At 41.7% G+C, this 17,913-nt stretch overlaps 1 protein-coding gene across 2 annotated transcripts in view; it reads right to left on the minus strand.

Annotated features, from left to right (window-relative positions):
• Nucleotides 1-17,913, minus strand: part of LOC109889303 (solute carrier family 66 member 2-like) — an 80,514-nt gene that overhangs the window by 48,585 nt on the left and 14,016 nt on the right. For both annotated transcript variants that reach the window (XM_020480643.2, XM_031822707.1), the window contains one exon: nucleotides 6,602-6,818. In XM_020480643.2, coding sequence (XP_020336232.1) covers nucleotides 6,602-6,818 — 217 coding nt within the window. The remainder of the gene's footprint in view (nucleotides 1-6,601; nucleotides 6,819-17,913) is intronic.

Here is a 17,913-nt window from a genome sequence, read left to right on the forward strand (position 1 = left end):
AAGGTGAAATAAAAAACAACTAAAAAGAAAACTTGGGTAAAACGTTTCGGGTAGCCTTCCACAAGTTTCCCACAATAAGTTGGGTGAATTTTGTCCCATTTCTCCTGACAGAGCTGGTGTAACTGAGTCAGGTTTGTAGGCCTCCTTGCGCACACAAGCTTTTTCAGTTCAGCCCACAAATCTTCTATAGTACTGAGATCAGGGCTTTGTGATGGCCACTCCAATACCTTGACTTTGTTGTCCTTAAGCCATTTTGCCACTTTGGAAGTATGCTTGGGGTCATTGTCCATTTGGAAGACCCATTTGTGACCAATCTGATGTCTTGAGATGTTGCTTCAATATACCCATATAATTTCCCTCCCTCATGAAGCCATCTACTTTGTGAAATGCACCAGTCCCTCCTGCAGCAAAGCACCCCCACAACATGATGCTGCCACACCCGTGCTTCACAGTTGGGATGGTGTTCTTCGGCTTGCAAGCATCCCCCTTTTTCCTTTTAACATAACGATGGTCATTATGGTCAAACAGTTCTATTTTTGTTTCATCAGACCAGAGGACATTTCTCCAAAAAGTACGATTTGTGTCCCCATGTGCAGTTATGGCCTTTCTAGGGAGTTTTTCCTAGCCACCGTGCTTCTACACCTGCATTGCTTGCTGTTTGTGGTTTTAGGCTGGGTTTCTGTCAAGCACTTTGAGATATCAGCTGATGTAAGAAGGGCTATATAAATACATTTGATTTGATTTGATGGCGGTTTTGGAGCAGTGGCTTCTTCCTTGCTGAGCGGCCTTTCAGGTTATGTCGATATAGGACTTGTTTTACTGTGGATATAGATACTTTTGTACCTATTTCCTCAAGCATCTTCCCAAGGTCCTTTGCTGTTGTCATGGGATTGATTTGCACTTTTTGCACCAAAGTACATTCATCTCTAGGAGACAGAACTCGTCTCCTTCCTTAGCGGTATGACGGCTGTGTGGTCCCATGGTGTTTATACTTGCGTAGTATTGTTTGTACAGATGAACTCCAATTGACTCAAATGATGTCAATTAGCCTATCAGAAGCATCTAAAGCCATGACATAATTTTCTGGAATTTTTCAAGCTTTTCCAAGTTAAAAGGCACAGTCAACTTAGTGTTCGTAAACTTCTGACCCACAAATTGTGATACAGTGAATTATAAGTAAAATAATCTGTCTGCAAACAACGCGTACATTACAATACCACTACAAAAATATCCTTCTTCAGACACAGATTGAAAAATCCCTGTTAGGGGTATCATCTCATGCAAAACAAAGGGAGAAATCTCTCTTATCACCTGTCCATGTGGGAAAGCCTACGTAGGGCAAACGAAAAGACAATTAAAACAATACATAGCTGAACATTGCAGCAAAATCAGCTGTAAGAACAATGACTATCCAGTAGCAGCTCAATTTGTTGAAGCTAACCATCCTATCTCCTCCCTAAAATAAATAGGCATTGAGCATGTTACTCTACCAAGGAGAAGAGGTAACATCGAGATCCTACTACTACAGAGGGAGGCCTACTGGATATCCTTTCTAAAAACATTGACCCCTAGTGGTCTAAATATTGACTTTGATCTCCTTCTTACAAGTAATTCTTATTTCTTCTCTCTTTTTTATGAACAAGTCTTATAAATGAATATATTATTTCTACAGCTAATCAGCATACACCCAATATGTTTCCACTGTTGATGATGCTTATTCTGCATTCTGGTTGAACCAAAATGTAATGAAATTGGAAACAATTACATATATATATGAAATTAAATTAAACAATAATGTATATTGATGCTAATATTATATATAATATCTAATAATATCGAATTATGTTTCCATATGATAACAATAAACCTAATATATTCTATATGCTGTAAACTATGTGCAAAGATACTATCTCACAACTCTTCACAAACCTTCACTCTTGCGCAGATATTTAGAAACGAAACATGCCAATTTGAAAAATAAGCCACAGTGTCACGACTCCGACCGAAGGACACTCCCCTTCCCGTTCGGGTGGCGCTCGGCGGTCGTCGTCGCCGGCCTACTAGCTGCTACTGATTATTTCCTCCCCCTCCTTATGTGTTGATTGTGTGCACCTGTTTTGAGTTAGGTAGTAAGGCTTTATTAGTCAGCCGGCCCGCAGGGTTCCTTGTGCAGGATTAATTATTGTGATCGTCTGTTTGGTGTACTTGTGTGCACGTCTATGGGTTTTGTGTTTTCCCATTTTGTGGGTTTTCCCTGGACAGTTTAAGTCCTCCTGTTTGGGGCATTTGTTTGTTCAGTACGCCCTGTGTTTTTGTGAGGGTTGGCTTATGTTCAGCGTTTCTCAGTGCATTAAAATAGCACTCCCCTGAACTCTCTGCTTCCTGCGCCTGACTCCTCACCCACTACACTCAGACCGTTACACACAGGAGTTTTTAGAGCGAGAATTAAGATGACTGAATAGTAAGAAATGTATAAAAGCAACAGAAACCATTAATAAGAAGGGGCTCGAAGCGTCTTATATGGTGAGCTAACGAGTGGCTAGGACAGGCAAGCCCCATACTATTGTGGAGGACTTAATTATTCCAGCTGCCGCAGATATGGCTGGGACAATGCTGGGGGAAAAGGACAAAAAAAACTATACAGACAATGACTTCTTCAAACAATGTTTCACGACGCATCAGTGATATGGCAGGAGATGTTTTGAAACAATTACTTATTCGCATACAAGCCAGTGAATTCTATGCATTACAGCTGGATGAGTCAACAGACGTGGCGGGCCTGGCACAGCTCCTGGTATATGTCCGTTACGTTTATGGGGGGTCAAATAAGGAAGACATCCTCTTCTGCAAACCACTGGAAACCAGGACAACAGGAGAGGATATTTTTAAAGTACTGGACAGCTTTGTGACATCAAATGGACTTTGGTTGTCAAGATGTGTTGGTATCTGTACTGATGGCACAAAAGTTATGACAGGGAGACGTAGTGGAGTGGAAATGCAAGCAGTTGGTCCCGACGCAACTTGGGTACACTGCAGCATCCACCAAGAGGCTCTTGCTGCCAAAGGAATGCCTGACAGCTTGAAAGACATTTTGAACACTACAGTGAAAATGGTTAACTTTGTTAAAGCAAGGCCCCTGAACTCTCCTGTATTTTCTGCACTATGCAATGATATTGGCAGCGACCATGTAATGCTTTTACAACATACAGAAGTACGCTGGTTATCAAGCTTATTGACACAATTTATTAAATTGAGAGACGAGCTTAAAGTTTTCTTTACTGACCATCATTCACTTGTCTGACCGCTTGCATGATGATGAGTTTCTCACACGACTGGCCTACCTGGGTGATGTTTTTTCTCACCTGAATTATCTGAATTTAGGATTACAGGGACTCTCGCAACTATATGCAATGTGCAGGACAAAATTGAAGCTATGATTAAGAAGTTGGAGCGCTTCTCTATCTGCATTAACAAGGACAACACACAGGTCTTTCCATCATTGTATGATTTATTGTGTGCAAATTGGAGTGGGTCTAAGGTTTCTGGCATGATGGTGTTGATGTAAGCCATGATCAGCCTTTCAAAGCACTTCATGGCTACTGACGTGAGTGCTACGAGGCGGTAATCATTTAGATCATTCAGATTACCTTAGTGTTCCTGGGCACAGGACTATGGTGGTCTGTTGGAAACATGTTGGTATTAGAGACTCGGTCAGGGAGAGGTTGAAAATGTCAGTGAAGACACTTTTGCCAGTTGGTCCGCGCATGCGTTGAGTACATGTCCTTGTTATCTGTCTAGCCACACAGCTTTGTGAATGTTGACCTGTGTAAAGGTCTTGCTCACATCAGCTACGGAGAGCATGACAGATGCCTTACAAGTCCTCAAATGGCAGCTTCATTAAATAGTACCTGCAAAACACCAGTGTCAAGGTCAACAGTGAAGATGTGGCCTTGTACATGTGTTTGAATCCTCAGCACCATGCATCCCACTGGATCTGGCATGTGAGCATGTGAGCTACGTAAGAACCTCACAAAAGAATAAGCTACAAGATCAAGTTGGCAGGTACACACGAAACGAGGCCCATTGTCACGCCCTGACCTTAGAGAGATGTTTTATTTCTCTATTTGGTCAGGTCAGGGTGTGATTTGGGGTGGGAATTCTATGTTGTCTATTTCTTTGTTTTTGGTCGAGTATGGTTCTCAATCAGAGGCAGCTGTCTATCATTTTCTCCGATTGGGGATCATACTTAGGCAGCCCTTTTCCCACTTTCTGTTGTGGGATCTTGTCTTTTTGTGTTGAATGTGTTTGCACTACTAGCTTTATGTTCGTTGAGTTGTTTATTTTTTTTTTGTGGAACATTTTAAATGAAAGGAAAAGGTATGCCTACCACGCTGCACCTTGGTCTCATTCCAACAACGAACACATGAAAACTGTGCAGTGCCACCAATTTGTTTGTGGACCCGAAGCATAAAGAGAAGACGCGATTGATTAATGTGTAAAGGCATGGAAATAATAGCACAATACAGTGTTTGATACAACCAACAAATCACTGTTTTTTAAAAATCTTATCATGAATATTTCCACAAATATTTCTTTATTCAATGAATTGTTTAGAATTGTTCATGACTGGTGCTTTTGTTTAGGAATACAGCAAATACTTTCACCTGCACACCTGGCTGGTTATATTATTATTCTCATATTTTTAGTTTCTAATTTGTTAAAAGAAGCTGTAACTGGACATTATTAATTACTATAACTCTGTTACTAATCAAATCTACAAATAAAGTTAATCAAATGGATTACACTGTAATGTTTTTATTGTAAGGGAAATGAAAATAGGCTACAGGCCTGCGTTTTTTCTAGGACTTTTTAGAATTATACAAAACATATCCTTGACTCTATCTATCCTTGACTCAACATCTCTGTTGTTATTTTTGTTTGTTTGCGCGCCTTGCAGGTTGAGAGCATCTGATGCATATGCTAAAGGGGAAGCCCAGCAACTTTCTCTAGCTGGTACTTATATTCTAAAAGGCCAGGCGGTTCTAGTTTAAATGCATTCAATATATTATTATTCCAGTCTTTTACCGTTCTGATTGTTGGAGTAGACACGTTGTTTGCAGAGCACACAACCTATGCTACACTTGTGAGAAACCAGTTTTGATTCATTTCATTCCATTTAAGCGTTTTGTCAATTTCGTCACCGTCTTTTGTTTGGAGCCCTCCTGTCAATGTTGAGTAAGGATGCTCAACTGATTACACATAGAAGTAGGCCTATAGGCTACCGGACCTGCGCAGAAATGTATGTATATATGTGTCCATTTGGGGATATGATAGTATTTCTGATTGGCTTAATGCACCACGACTAAGGAGCTGTGGAGCTTCTCAAAGTAATGTTTTCTTCACCTGATACAGCAAGAAAATGAAGTCTGTTTCTACATCCATTGAATAACAATAGCTCCTCAATGTATTAGAAAAATCTTTCAAGCTCTCTCCCTTTCGATATCCACTCAGCGTGAAAGGAAAAAATGTCATACTCTGACCCAGTGGAAACATCATAAAATAGGCCTACCCAAATACTTCTTATCCCTTGAGCAAATAGTCTACAGCGGTGTCTGTCCCGAGCTCACTGGCGCAGGAAACTCTGAGGGCTCAGAATATTTTATACAATGTTGCAAGGAGCTTCTGTAAAGACCCAAGTTAATAGTTGATACAATGTTTCAAGTGTGTTGCAGACAGGCCAATGTGTCAGGATATTTTCTACCTGCAGATTGCAATGTTTTCATTTGTTGGCTTTATAGGCAATTTTTACATAGTTGGCAATGGCAATAGAAGTAACTTTTTAGGTTTGTACCATTTAGATTTGGATAGAATTTTGATTAACCACATGACAATGATTTTGAGATACGAAGACATTATTATAAATTAAATGAAACTGTTCCACGAAAATGTGCATTTGAAAACCCTAACTGGCACGCAGATTGGTAGAATTTGTAAGATAAATCGGCACTCCTCATGCAGCCTATTACCGGCAACTTCATGAGAGTAACTGCAAAATTTTCGAATGCCAGTAGGCGTGGGAGGAAGATGGTCGGGACAGGTTAGGTTTTCTTTTCTTCTGGTTATCTTGATCTCTGGCTCCCTCTTGAGTAATTTGTGTCTTATTTCATCAAACATTGCGCTTAAAGCATCAGACAAGCTCAATGCATATTTAATTGATTGATTGATTTTTATTATAACACATAGGGTGTGTCTATATATGGAAAAATGCAAGTTTAAAAATTTCGACCAATCGATTGGTTGAAAGAACAGATTACTTTCGGTCGGCCAAAGGACAGCCCTAAATCATATACAATATACAATGTACAATATCTTAGAGTGATGGACTGTGCCATCCCAGCAGCCTCCGCAATGATTAGTCCACTGAGAAGGCGCGAATCAGACAGGTGTGAATCAGACAGGTGTCTTGTATGCCATTAAAAAAAATCTAAATAAATGTGCGACCGCTCAAGAAAAAAAAACTCTGTTGACCAACAGCCTATTGACATACAGTATACACCACACAGGGTTCATGGAGTGTGTTACAGCCAGGCCACTCACTCACCTCATGCCGCGGGTGGAGTGGTTGTGGAAGTTCTGCAGCAGCTGTGGCACCCCCAGGATGGCATCGAACAGCATAGCCAGGGAGCCTAAGCCCTCCACAAACAGCACAGAGTCCAGCAGGAGCAGGGTGAGGAAGGCACACAGCACCGTGAAGGCAAAGCAGAACAGCAGGTAGTCCTCAAACGCATTCAAGCTCCAGAAGTAGCGCAGGTCCAGATCTGAGAGGGGGGAGGGAGGGAGAGAGGGAGAGAGAATGAGAGAGAGAAGGAGAGAGATGGGGAGGAAAGGTGAGGGGGTGGAGGAAGGAAAGACAGGAGAGAAAGAGAGGGAGGTAGATGAGAGGGAAAGATGTGGAGAGAGATTCCTTCATTAGAAAATGCAGACATTCATTGAACACAGCACATAAATCAATAGAGTGCAGGTAAGTGAATGAAACATTAGAGAGACATTTTTAAAAAGCTTTTCACATTTACATAATATCTGGCTCTGGATCCTGCAAGCGTCATCACTGAGCCCATTCCACCACATAGCACCAATACAGAGTTACAGTACATAGAGCTATTCTAATAACTCAGTCAACCAGATTTAAAAAAATTTAAAAAAATGATTAAAATACAGAGTGAAGTAAAATTTAGTCCCAGAGACTAAGCCTACACTCTGACCAATGAGAAAGAGAGATGCAATGTGGCAGCTAAAATAAAATGTGGTCAGACAGAGCTCCTCTCTCACTAACAAATATTAATTATTCAGATATTTTAAGACTATTTGAACTTCCATCCATTATTTTCCATGTTTGCACTGGCAGCCCAATAGGGTAGGCCTACTGTATATAGTAGCAGAACTCAGGAGAGGAGACAAACCGTTCACAGAGAGGCATGTACATATACAGTTCCAGATCTGCTTCACTGGCTTTTATTGCCATTGTTCATCGCATTAGAGTCTAATGGATATATGGATATAAAAACCTAAAAAGGAGAAAGGAGGAAGGCAGTGTGACGTCAAAGCTAAGAGAAATCAGAAATAGAAAGGGAAATACCTAGTCAGTTGTACATCTGAATGCATTCAACTGAAATGTGTCTTTAATGCATTTAACCCAACCCTGAGTACTAAAGAGAGCCCTGGGGGTCACAAGCTGAGATAAGGGTCTAGCTGAGTGTGATACCTAAAATCCAGACACAACCATGCATATTGAGCGCCAGAGGTTCTCGGTTTGGTAGTGGTAGGTATAGGACCAGTCAGCTCCTCACAAGACACTAATCCCACATGATGAATGGCCTCGTATTCCTTTGAAATTACCAGAGAGGGGGAATTGAACGAGCTGACATCAGCTGAATGGAATTGATAGCTAAATAAGAGCCCATTTGTAAGTGAACCGACTGGACTGTGATGTTCCATGTAGGAAGTGGCCGTGTTCCGCGTATTGTCAATAGGTTCTGCGTTCTGAGATTCTGCAAAGAACACTTGGCAACACCTGTCAGGGGAACCGTGATGAAGATGGTACACCCCCGTCAGGAACACAGCTCCTTACACACCACCGCTGGGCTTACGAAATTGTGGGAGAGGCTGAGTGAGACGTCTCATAGCGAGAAGAATGCATGATTAATGTCCTTATCATGGGACACCTCCTACAGATCCAATACAGAGATAGAACAGGAGATAGGATCTGAGGGGGACAGGACACAGGCACGAGCGCTGAAACACGCCCGCACACACACAGAGTCGCGTCCGTCCTTGTAGTGAGGGCCGGTGCGGTGCCCAGGCTGTCCCAGCACATGAATAATGCTTGTAGAGTCAGACGCTGACACTGATAGCTTCTGAACAGGGCCTGGCAGAGAGGCCTTATTCAAAGAATCCTCTGAGGACTTCATTTTTCACCTGTGAATAAAATCAGATTGATTTTACCCCCCCACCCCCTTATTCTAGTGTGCTGGCAGCTGCAGGGGCAAGCTCTGCCATTTGTCAGGAACATGAAAGCTCTTCTCTCCTTTAAATAAGGCAGGCAACGCTGCTGAGAGCAGCAGTATTACTGACACTCCTAAAGCTTGACCTGTTTTCCAAACTGTGGTCTGTTTTGTCCAAATACAGTATATTGTAGTTCACCCCTCCTTCTCTCCATCCACTCACCCTCTCCTTTTAATAAAGCCTGGTAGTTTTATTTGCACAATCATAAAAACACCTACCTCAAATTGTTAAGTAAAACATAATGAAGAAACATAACCAATGGGTCTGCATCACATCCAAAAGAAACAAATCCGTAAATCTACCCCTCTCTCATCTCTGCCCCTCTCTCCCTCCCTTGTCATCCTTCTCTTTCGCTCTCGCTGTCATCCAGGCTGCTGCACCAACGGAGGCAGACTGGCCTTACCAGTGAGATCCCTTTCAGTGTTGTGCTTACCTTAGCCAGTCTGGAGAGCAGAGCAGTAGTGATATGCAGGTCAGCTGTTTGTTCACCCGCACTCGCCCGCAATTGGTAGCAACCCATCCCCAACCACCTAGGGATGGGTAACTAGGATGGTGCCGGAGAAGAAGTGTGACGTTTTACATGTCCCCAACCAATTTTGTTTTTTTCCTAACGTATTTTTATTTATTTATTTTGAACATAATGTTGCTGCTACCGTCTCATATGACCAAAAATAACTTCTGGACATCAGGAATACGATTACTCACCACGGACTGATAGAATCCTTTTTTTTCTTTAACGAGTCTGACAACCCCGACGTGAATGATATACTGCTCTCCCGGGAACAGGCCCAGATACCCATGATTTGCGTGAAGAGAAGGCGAAGAAAAAGGGGCCAAAGGGAAGGCTGCCTTCTGAGAATTCATAGGCGATCGAATAAACCCCCACTTCCTTCCATTCTGCTAGCAAACGTGCAATCTTTGGAAAATAAAATAGATGACCTACGCGGAAGATTAAACTACCAACGGGACATTCAAAACTGTAATATCTTATGCTTCATGGAGTCATGGCTGAACGATGACACTATTAACATACAGCTGGCTGGTTATACGCTGTACCGGCAGGATAGAACAGCGGCGTATGGTAAGACAAGGGGCGGCAGACTATGTATTTTTGTAAATAACATTTGGTGCACGATATCTAAGGAAGTCTCGAGCTATTGCTCACCTGAGGTAGAGTATCTCATGATCAGGTAGACCACACTATCTACCTAGAGTTTTCATCTGTATTTTTCGTAGCTATTTACATACCACCACAGACTGAGGCTGGCACTAAGACCGCATTGAATGAGCTGTATTCCACTATAAGCAAACAAGAAAACGCTCACCCAGAGGTGGCTCTTCGAGTAGACGGGGACTTTAATGCAGGGAAAATTAAATCCGTTTTACCAAATTTCTACCAGTATGTTTAATGTGCAACCAGAGGGAAAAAAACTCAGGACCACCTTTACTCCACACACATGCATACAAAGCTCACCCTCCATTTGGCAAATCTGACAATAATTCTATCTACCGGGTTCCTACCTACAAGCAAAAACTAAAGCAGGAAGCACCAGTGACTCGATCAATAAAAAAGTGGTCAGATGAAGCAGATGCTAAGCTACAGGACTGTTTTGGTAGCACAGACTGGAATATGTTCCGGGATTCGTCCGATGGCATTGAGGAGTACACCACATCAGTCATTGGCTTCATCAATAAGTGCATTGATGACTTCGTCCCCACAGTGAATGCATGTACACACCCCAACCAGAAGCCATGGATTACAGGCAACATCTGCACTGAGCTAACGGCTAGAGCTTCCGCTTTCAAGGAGCGTGACTCTAACCCGGAAGCTGACAAGAAATCCCGCTATGCCCTGCGACGAACCATCAAACAGGCAAAGCATCAATACAGGACAAAGATCAAATGGTACTACACCGGCTCTGACGCTCATTGGATGTGGCAGGGCTTGCAAACCATTACACACTACAAAGGGAAGCACAGCCGAGAGCTGCCCAATGACACCAGCCTACCAGATGAGCTAAACTCGCTTCGAGGCAAATAAAACTTAAACATGCATGAGAGCACCAGCTGTACCAGAAGACTGTGTAATCACACTCTCCGCAGCTGATGTGAGCAAGACCTTTAAACAGGTCAAGGCCGCAGGGCCAGAAGGATTACCAGGACAGGTACTGCGAGCATGCGCTGACCAACTGGCAAGTGTCTTCACTGACCTCTCCCTGTCAAGTGTGTAATATCAACATGTTTCAAGCAGACCAACATAGTCCCTGTGCTCAAGAACACTAAGGTAACCTGCCTAAATGACTACCGACGTGAGAATGCTATTAATTGACTACAACTCAGCATTAAACACCATAGTGCCCTCAAAGCTCATCAATAAGCTAAGGACCCTGGGACTAAACACCTCCCTCTGCAACTGGATCCTGAACTTCCTGACGGGCCGTCCCCCAGGCGGTAAGGGTAGGTAACAACACATCCGCCACGCTGATCCTCAACACAGGGGCCCCTCAGGGCTGCGTGCTCAGTCCCCTCCTGTACTCCCTGTTCACTCATGACTGCACGGCCAGGCAAGACTCCAACACCATCATTAAGTTTGCGGTTGACACAAGAGTGGTAGGCCTGATCACCGACAACAACGAGACAGCCTATAGGGAGGAGGTCAGAGACCTGGCCATGTGGTGCCACGACAACAACAAAGGAGATGATTGTGGACTACAGGAAAAAGAGGGCCGAGCACGCCCCCATTTTCATAGACAGGGCTGCAGTGGAGCAGGTTGAGAGCTTCAAGTTCCTTGGTGTCCACATCACCAACAAACTAACATGGTCCAAGCACACCAAAACCGTTATGAAGAGGGCACGACAAAACTTATTCCCCTTCAGGAGATTTGGCATGGGTCCTCAAAACGTTCTACAGCTGCACCATCAAGAGCATCCTGACTGGTTGCATCACTGCCTGGTATGGCAACTGCTCGGCCTCCGACCGCAAGGCACTACAGAGGGTAGAGCTTCCTGCCATCCAGGACCTCTATACCAGGAGGTGTCAGGCAAAAAAATTGTCAAAGACTCCAGCCACCCTAGTCATAGGCTGTTCTCTCTGCTACCGCATGGCAAGCGGTACCGGAGTGCCAAGTCTAGGTCCAAGACGCTTCTAAACAGCTTCAAATCCCAAGCCATAAGACTCCTGAACACCTACCCAGACTATTTGCATTGCACCCCCTGCCCCCCTCTTTTACACCGCTACTACTCTCTGTTGTTATCATCTATGCATAGTCACCTTAATAACTCTACCTACATGTACATATTACCTCAACTAACCGGTTCCCCCGCACATTGACTCTGTACCGGCACCCCTCTGTATATGGTCTCGCTATTGTTATTTTACTCCTGCTCTTTAATTACTTGTTACTTTCACTTCTTATTTTTATCCATCTTTTTTTTTCTGCATTTTTGGTTAGGGACTCGTAAGTAAACATTTCACTGTAGGATTTTAAGCATGTAAGATCATTTCACTGTACGATCTACACCTGTCGTATTCGGCAATTGTGACTAATAACATGTTATTTTATTTATTCTGTAAGGCTATGTTAGAGGTTATAGACCTATAGTCAGTGTTCTCATTTCAGTTACTATTCCATTTAACCCATCCGAACAGTACAGTTTCCTTCACATGCCATATTTGAAGTCTTGTGACTGTAGAATTTGTTCAGTGCCTCACAGTCATCACACATAACATCTCTCCCAAACATTAGGCTACTGTTCTGGCCCTCCCTTCTCTTTATTTTCAACTTTAAACCAACTCCGACATTGTCCTTTTTGCCTCAGTGGATCGATGTTACATTTTTCTGCCTATGTTCCCAAAAGCATTTGGCAATTGCCGTGAATTTGTCACGCTTACAGCTAAAGCTTAGGCTTACACACTAACGTCAGATAACAATAATGAAAGAAAAACCTCCAATGTAGCCTATAGATCTTTATTGCACAAGAATGATACATTTACCGATTTAAAAAAAATCTTGATTTAACATGACCGCCACCCACCCAGCCTTCATCCACACAATATTGTACTACCTTAAACCCACGTGCCCGCCCGCCCTGCGGATATAACTGCGGGGACTGTAGGTTGCGAGTCATCCCGCGCATCACTACAGAGCAGACTTGTTGACGAGCCGCACTTCAAAAGACCCACACAAGAGGCACCACATCAAGGAGGAGGAGTGGGGAGGTGAGGTGCACTTATTTCTTCCCCCCAGCTCTTCAGATCAAACATTTTAATTACTAAAATAGCAGAAAAACATCCATGTGACAGTGTTGGTAGCCCAGGGCCAGTAGGTCTACAGCGGAGTCCAGCTCAAACACATCTAGAATGCCAGAGGGTTTACATTCTGCTAGTCATCTGTAAGAGAGTCAGCTCAGCAGCACAAACAGCTGCTAGTGTTAGCAATAGAAGTCTTCACGGGTCCATTCCGAAATGGGCCTTGGGATTTTCCATCTGGACCCGATATACATAAATACATTTTTTTAATATAGCGACCCATTCCAAATTGACCCGAGGACAACTAGACCCATTGTCCCTTCACCTGCAGGGTCACCATGGCCAAACCAGCCATCCTGTCTCTGTTGTGTCAGCTGAGCCAATAACTCTGGGACAGGTCAACCATGGGCACGGAGATGCTGCCCTTTCAGCTAACAGTACACCCATGAGTATTGATTGTTCAAAGGGAACATATAACACAAGCTAGGTTGAATCCAGAATAATAAACCATTAAATCAGACCTGCCTGACAAACTAATAGAAAAACAGGAAGTTGGCTAGGCCTACATACGATCAGTGTGGTCTGCACATATTTTACTCAACATCACTCAGACTGGCTGGTGAGGGGACTCTTACAGTAACTCACCACTAGCAGTCCTAACAACATGGAACCTATGCCCAGGTGGCATGGCCTATGGGTAGAGAGCTGGCTGTGTGAGAGGGCATCTGGCCGGGTTTGTGTACACATTTTAATGAAGGCAGCAGACACAGAGGGCCTGGTTTCTGGTTTCTGGTTTCTGGTTTCTGTACTCCCTCAGTCAGCAGTGGGTCTCATTTGAATAATGCAAGAGCTTCAGAAATAGTGGGTTGATTGGCCTCTCATTAAGAAACACTGGACCACTGTCCTTTCTCATATTGCACAAGTAGGCATGTAAGTGCACATACTCACATGGAAAGAAAACATGCACATGCACACACATAAGCATGGACACATGTTAAACCTTCAAGCTTCACCTCTCTGTCACGTCACAGTTTACATAGGAACACAGCAGAGCAAAAGTGTCATTAAAAGCCCCAGGTCAAGAAGTAGGATTTGTAATTTATCAAGTCAAATTTAAAATGAACTTGATAATGGGTTTCGATTACAGCTGTATTACAGCATATGAGACTGACTGGGTACCAGACAGACTGACCTGGACATGACTGCTGATCAGGGAGCAATAATGTGGGTCTGAAAGTGAATCCATTCAAACTCTACACTAGAAAGAAAATGTACTGTACCCCTCAATATTTTGAACAAGGACAAAGACTGTGCCGATATAGCTATGTCATTAAGTTCATATTCAATGAGGCAGCTCTAAGTTCACAAATTAAATTGAAATAAAATATACTTTCTAAGTCATTTAGCCATTCAGGCATGTCCATATTTGCATTTAGCTATATATAGTAGATGACTGCAGTACTATTCTATTGTCTTGTGGCTCTGCTGCAGTGTTCTGTCTTATAGGTTGACCTTTCATCAACCCCTACCTCAGTGTTTAATGAATATGCATTCAAATAAATGATAGAGGACTGATTTGCATATACTGTACATACCATTATAATATTCCAATGCATAGTAGTATCACGCTAGTTTATCCTGGAAGATTATTTCAAAGGCAGCACAAACCAAGGCAATCACATCCCTGAATGCTCACTAAAGCAGGTCATGTTGAGTAAGCCTTTTCATGGTACTTTCCATAATAATCTAAGACAGGGTTCCCCAACTAGCAGAATAGTTTTATTTGTCATTGTTGGACATAAGACAGTCTGCCACAAGTCTGCCATTGATTTAATTTAGATTAATCTCTTATACAATGGTTTAAAGTTATGTATATTAACCCCAGGTGTAAAATAGTAAATAATAATTACTTCTCAGAAAGTATTGAGCTATTAAGAAGAGTAAAACATGGCTGTCCGTTGTCTCCATATCTATCTATTATGGCCATCTCGAAATGCTAGCTATTAAAATCAGATCCAACAAGAACATCAAAGGGCTAGAAATCCAGGGATGTCAATGTAAGCCATGTACTCAAGTGTTTTCTTAAATCTGCGATCCAGATCCCTTCACAGTCTCATTGAAGATCTTGATCACTTTTCTATCCTCTCTGGACTAAAACCAAATTATGTCAAGTATATCACATTACTTATTGGAAAAGACACAATGTTTAAACTACCTTGTAGTTCACCAATAAAATGGGCGGATGGTGAAGTAGAAAATATAAATTAACTTACCACAACCAATTTCAATTGAAAGTTTGCAAAAATAGATAAGATTCTGCAACAATAGAGAGGTAAGCACTTGTCTATAAATGGAAAAATCACATTGATTAACTCTTTGGTCCTATCACAGTCTACTTACTAATAGTGCTGCCTACTCCAGACAACTCATTTTTTAAATCACATGAGCAAAAAATATTTTACTTTATTTGGAACGCAAAAACAGACTAAGACAAAATTAAAAGTGCCTGTTATATAATGAATATGGTTTAATGCTTTAAATATTAAAGCAGTAGAGTACTAAGTAGATTACTAAGAAAGGCCCATCCTTTGTTAAAAAATGGGCTTTTTCCCTTTATAACAGATTACAATTTATAATTTCTGACTAATGGAAAATTCTACTTTGTTTAAAGTATGGCCCTTTCTTCAACAAGCCATACAAAGCTGGTTAAAAATAAAATGTTATCCTCCAGAAAAGATAGAACAAATATTACAACAAATAATATAGTTAATCTCAAATATATTGATTGATAAAAAAAAACAGTGGTATTATACAGTACCAGTCAAAGGTTTGGAAACACCTACTAATTCAAGGGTTTTTCTTTATTTGGACTATTCTCTACATTGTAGAATAATAGTGAAGACATCAAAACTATGAAATAACACATTTGGAATCATGTAGTTCACAAATCAAAATATATTCTATATTTGAGATTATTCAAAGTAGCCACCCTTTGCCTTGATGACAGCTTTGCACACTCTTGACATTCTCTCAACCAGCTTCATGATGTAGTCACCTGGAATGCATTTCAATTAACAGGTGTGCCTTGTTAAAAGCACATTTGTTGAATTTCTTTCTTTAATGCGTTTGAGCCAGTCAGTTGTGTTGTGACATGGTAGGGGTGGTATACAGAAGATCGCCCTATTTAGTAAAAGACCATGTCCGTATTATGGAAAGAACAGCTAAAATAATTGTATTAAAAAAAAAAACTTTATTTAACTAGGCAAGTCAGTTAAGAATTTTTTAAAATTTATAATGACAGCCTACTCCGGCCAAACCATAACCCGGACAACTCTGGGCCAATTGTGCACCACCCTATGGGACTTCCAATTATGGCCGGTTGTGATACGGCCTGGAATCTAACCAGGGTCTGTAGTGATTCATATAGCACTGAGATGCAGTGCCTTAGATTGCTGCGTCACTCGGGAGCACCGAGTGGGGACAAAGAGAAATGACAGTCCATCATTACTTTAAGATACGAAGGTCAGTCAATCTGGAAAATGTCAAGATCTTTGTAAGTTTCTTCAAGTGCAGTCTCAAAAACCATCAAGGGCTATGATTAAATTGGCTCTCATGAGGACTGCTTTCCTGCTGCTACAGGAAAGGAAGAAGTTACCTCTGCTGCAGAGGATATGTTTTTTAGAGTTAACTGCACAACAGATTGCAGCCCAAATAAATGCTTCACAGAGTTCAAGTAACAGACACATCTCAACATCAACTGTTCAGAGACTGTGTGAATTGCTGCAAAGAAACCACTACTAAAGGACACCAATAAGAAGAACAGACTTGCAAGGACCAAGAAACACAAGCAATGGACATTAGACCGGTGGAGTCCAAATTGGGAGATTTTTGTCTTGGACCGCCATGTCTTTGTGAGATGCAGAGTAGGTGAATGGAAGATCTCAGAATGTGTGGTTCCCACTGTGAAGCATGGAGGAGGAGGTGTGATGGTGCGGGGGTGCTTTTCTGGTGACACTGTCAGTGATTTATTTAGAATTCAAGGCACACTTAAACTGCATTGCTACCACAGCATTCTGCAGCGATACGCCATTCCATCTGGTTTGCGCTTAGTGGGACTATCATTTGTTTTTCAACAGGACAATGACCTAACACACATCTAGGCTGTGTAAGGGCTATTTGACCAAGATGGAGAGTGATGGAGTGATGCATTAGATGAACTGGCCTCCACAATCACCCAACCTCAACCCAATTAATATGGTTTGGGATGAGTTGGACTGCAGAATGATGAAAAAGCAGCCAACAAGTACTCAGCATATGTGGGAACTCCTTCAAGACTGTTGGAAAAGCATTCCAGGTGAAGCTGGTTGAGAGAATGCAAAGAGTGTGCAAAGCTGTCATCAAAGCAAAGGGCGGCTACTTTGAAGAATCTCAAATATTAAATATATTTAGATTTGTTTAACACGTTTTGGTTACTACATTATTACATATGTGTTATTTCATGGTTTTGATGTCTTCACTATCATTGTATAATGTAGAATAGTCCAAATAAAGAAAGACCCTTGAATGAGTAAGTGTGTCCAAACTTTTGACTGGTACTGTATGTATTAATTATATTATGAATAGAGAATGTAGTTATGTCACATATGTAGCTATCGAAAACATATGGGAATGTCTGCTCAATTCAATGTTACAACCAACTGATTGCAGCATTACCACAGAAAATGCAGGAGGCAAGTGGAAGAGGAGGAAGGGAGGCAACTTGTTTGTTTGCCATATATTAAAAGATACAAATTGTCTGAAAAGGATTGGCATAAATAGAAAAATATACCAGTTTAATTTGAGGACAAAAATGTGGACAGCTGCGCCATACAGGTTGCTAAATAAATTGAAAGAGATTTTCTAGATTTTCTTTATACAGTGCCTTTCGAAAGTATTCAGACCCTTTGACTTTTTCCACATTTTGTTACGTTACAGCCTTATTCTAAAATGGATTAAAGAAAACGATTTCCTCAGCAATCTACACACAATACCCCATAATGAAAAAGTGAAAACAGGCTTTAATCAATTTTAGCTCATAATTAAACATTTAAAAAATAAAATAA

The sequence above is a fragment of the Oncorhynchus kisutch genome, linkage group LG4, assembly GCF_002021735.2.
Source record: "Oncorhynchus kisutch isolate 150728-3 linkage group LG4, Okis_V2, whole genome shotgun sequence".
In the NCBI taxonomy this organism is placed as follows: domain Eukaryota; kingdom Metazoa; phylum Chordata; class Actinopteri; order Salmoniformes; family Salmonidae; genus Oncorhynchus; species Oncorhynchus kisutch.